This window comes from Mesitornis unicolor, unplaced genomic scaffold (assembly GCF_000695765.1).
Source record: "Mesitornis unicolor isolate BGI_N332 unplaced genomic scaffold, ASM69576v1 scaffold24457, whole genome shotgun sequence".
Lineage (NCBI taxonomy): Eukaryota > Metazoa > Chordata > Aves > Mesitornithiformes > Mesitornithidae > Mesitornis > Mesitornis unicolor.
The window spans coordinates 29,611-31,119 of NW_010198756.1; the positions used below are offsets into that span (position 1 = coordinate 29,611).

Here is a 1,509-nt window from a genome sequence, read left to right on the forward strand (position 1 = left end):
CCTACAAAACAAATTCCAAATCTTTAGCTCTGTTTAGGGCACAGAGCTCAACAAGGGTTGAAAAGCCAGAAACCACAGAATTTTTGTGTTTATGGATTATTGCCATACCTTTAATTTTGCATGCTGGAGTGTTAGTGCTTGTACAAACACTTTCTTTTAAAGGAAGAATTTGATTACTTTAAGGGACATTTGAATTCTTGTCCATGCAAAATGCTGCTGGTCCTATGGCATCTGCTGAGGCAATGACATTTGTTATTGAAGGAAAATGTCCATTTTTACATCTTTACAGTAATTTTTATCTCCATTCTTAATTGTTAAATCTAAAGAGAAAGCTTGCACATGAGCTCCATTGCATTTTCTATGAGAGGTCAAAGCTGGCATTTTTATGCATTCTGCACTTAGTAAATCATTTCTTGTAGAACTAAAGTGTTCACCCACGAGAGGAGAGAAAGCTTCTGTGCTTTCCTTCTTGAGAGCTGACCTGCTTTCCACATTTGTTTAATATTAGCCTTTCACTATAAACCAGAGAAAAATAACTGCAAGAGATTTTTTTTGTTTTTATTCCTTTCTAATGTTTCTTTCTTCTGATTTCAGCATGGGGAAGAGCTGCTGCTGCCTGCTACCTGGTCGGCTTTTTGCTTCTAGTCATCTGCTTTGCTCTGGCCATCATAGCATTTGCCATTGACACACTTCGGTTCAACTTCATACGTGGGATTGGAGGCTTGCTTTTTGTTGCTGGTAAGGCTGTAAGGGAAGTAAAGTTTAGCTTGTAGATCAACTTTCAAATCCTCCTAAACATGGGTGGGTTTAGCTACAGGTATTATGGAGGCAGGCAACATACTGGGTGTTAGCTTAAATATTTTTTGTTCTCTCCTGTTTCTTCAGCTGTGTTCTCCATCATGGGCCTGGTCATTTATGCAGTAAAGTATTCGGCTGAAATTGACATGACAGGAATCAATATGTTCAGCTGGGCCTATGGCTTTGGCTGGACCACCGCCATTATGGAAATATGCTTGGGATTCTTCTTCTGCTGCCTTCCTAACTATGAGGATCAGATCTTGGGTAATGTGAAGCCCACGTATTTTTACTCCTCCCCATAAGCACCAGGAAAAATGTATTCGTATTCCAAAGATATCTGACAGACCAGCTATGTTTTCCAAAATATCATCATCAGATGTGAGTAGAAAAGGCTGGAAACCTTTCAAATGCATGTAGAAAAATGGTACTGGCATTCTACAATAAAGTTATTTGCTCTGTTTTGAACCTTCATATCTGATGTGCGTTGGTTAGATAAAGTCTAAACATTAAAAAACCTCGGTTTTCCTCATTCATTCCCATGAGTGGGGTGTATGTGGATTCCATTGCAAATATTATATTTCTAATTAAATTCAGAAAAGCTTTTTAAAGTGCCAGTAAACAAAACAACTTATAGCATCATCCTGAAGGAAAGCAGCTCACAAAAATCCCATTTTGTATATATTCTACTTTAACCTGAAGATTTTGCACATT

The 1,509-nt window shown here is 38.0% G+C and overlaps 1 protein-coding gene across 1 annotated transcript in view; it reads left to right on the forward strand.

Annotated features, from left to right (window-relative positions):
* Positions 1 to 1,261, forward strand: part of LOC104544399 (p53 apoptosis effector related to PMP-22-like) — a 15,257-nt gene extending 13,996 nt beyond the window's left edge. Inside the window, exons 2-3 of the mRNA XM_010189259.1 lie at positions 595 to 738; positions 886 to 1,261. Coding sequence (XP_010187561.1) covers positions 595 to 738; positions 886 to 1,100 — 359 coding nt within the window. The 3' untranslated portion in view covers positions 1,101 to 1,261. The remainder of the gene's footprint in view (positions 1 to 594; positions 739 to 885) is intronic.
* The last annotated feature ends 248 nt before the right edge of the window (positions 1,262 to 1,509 follow it).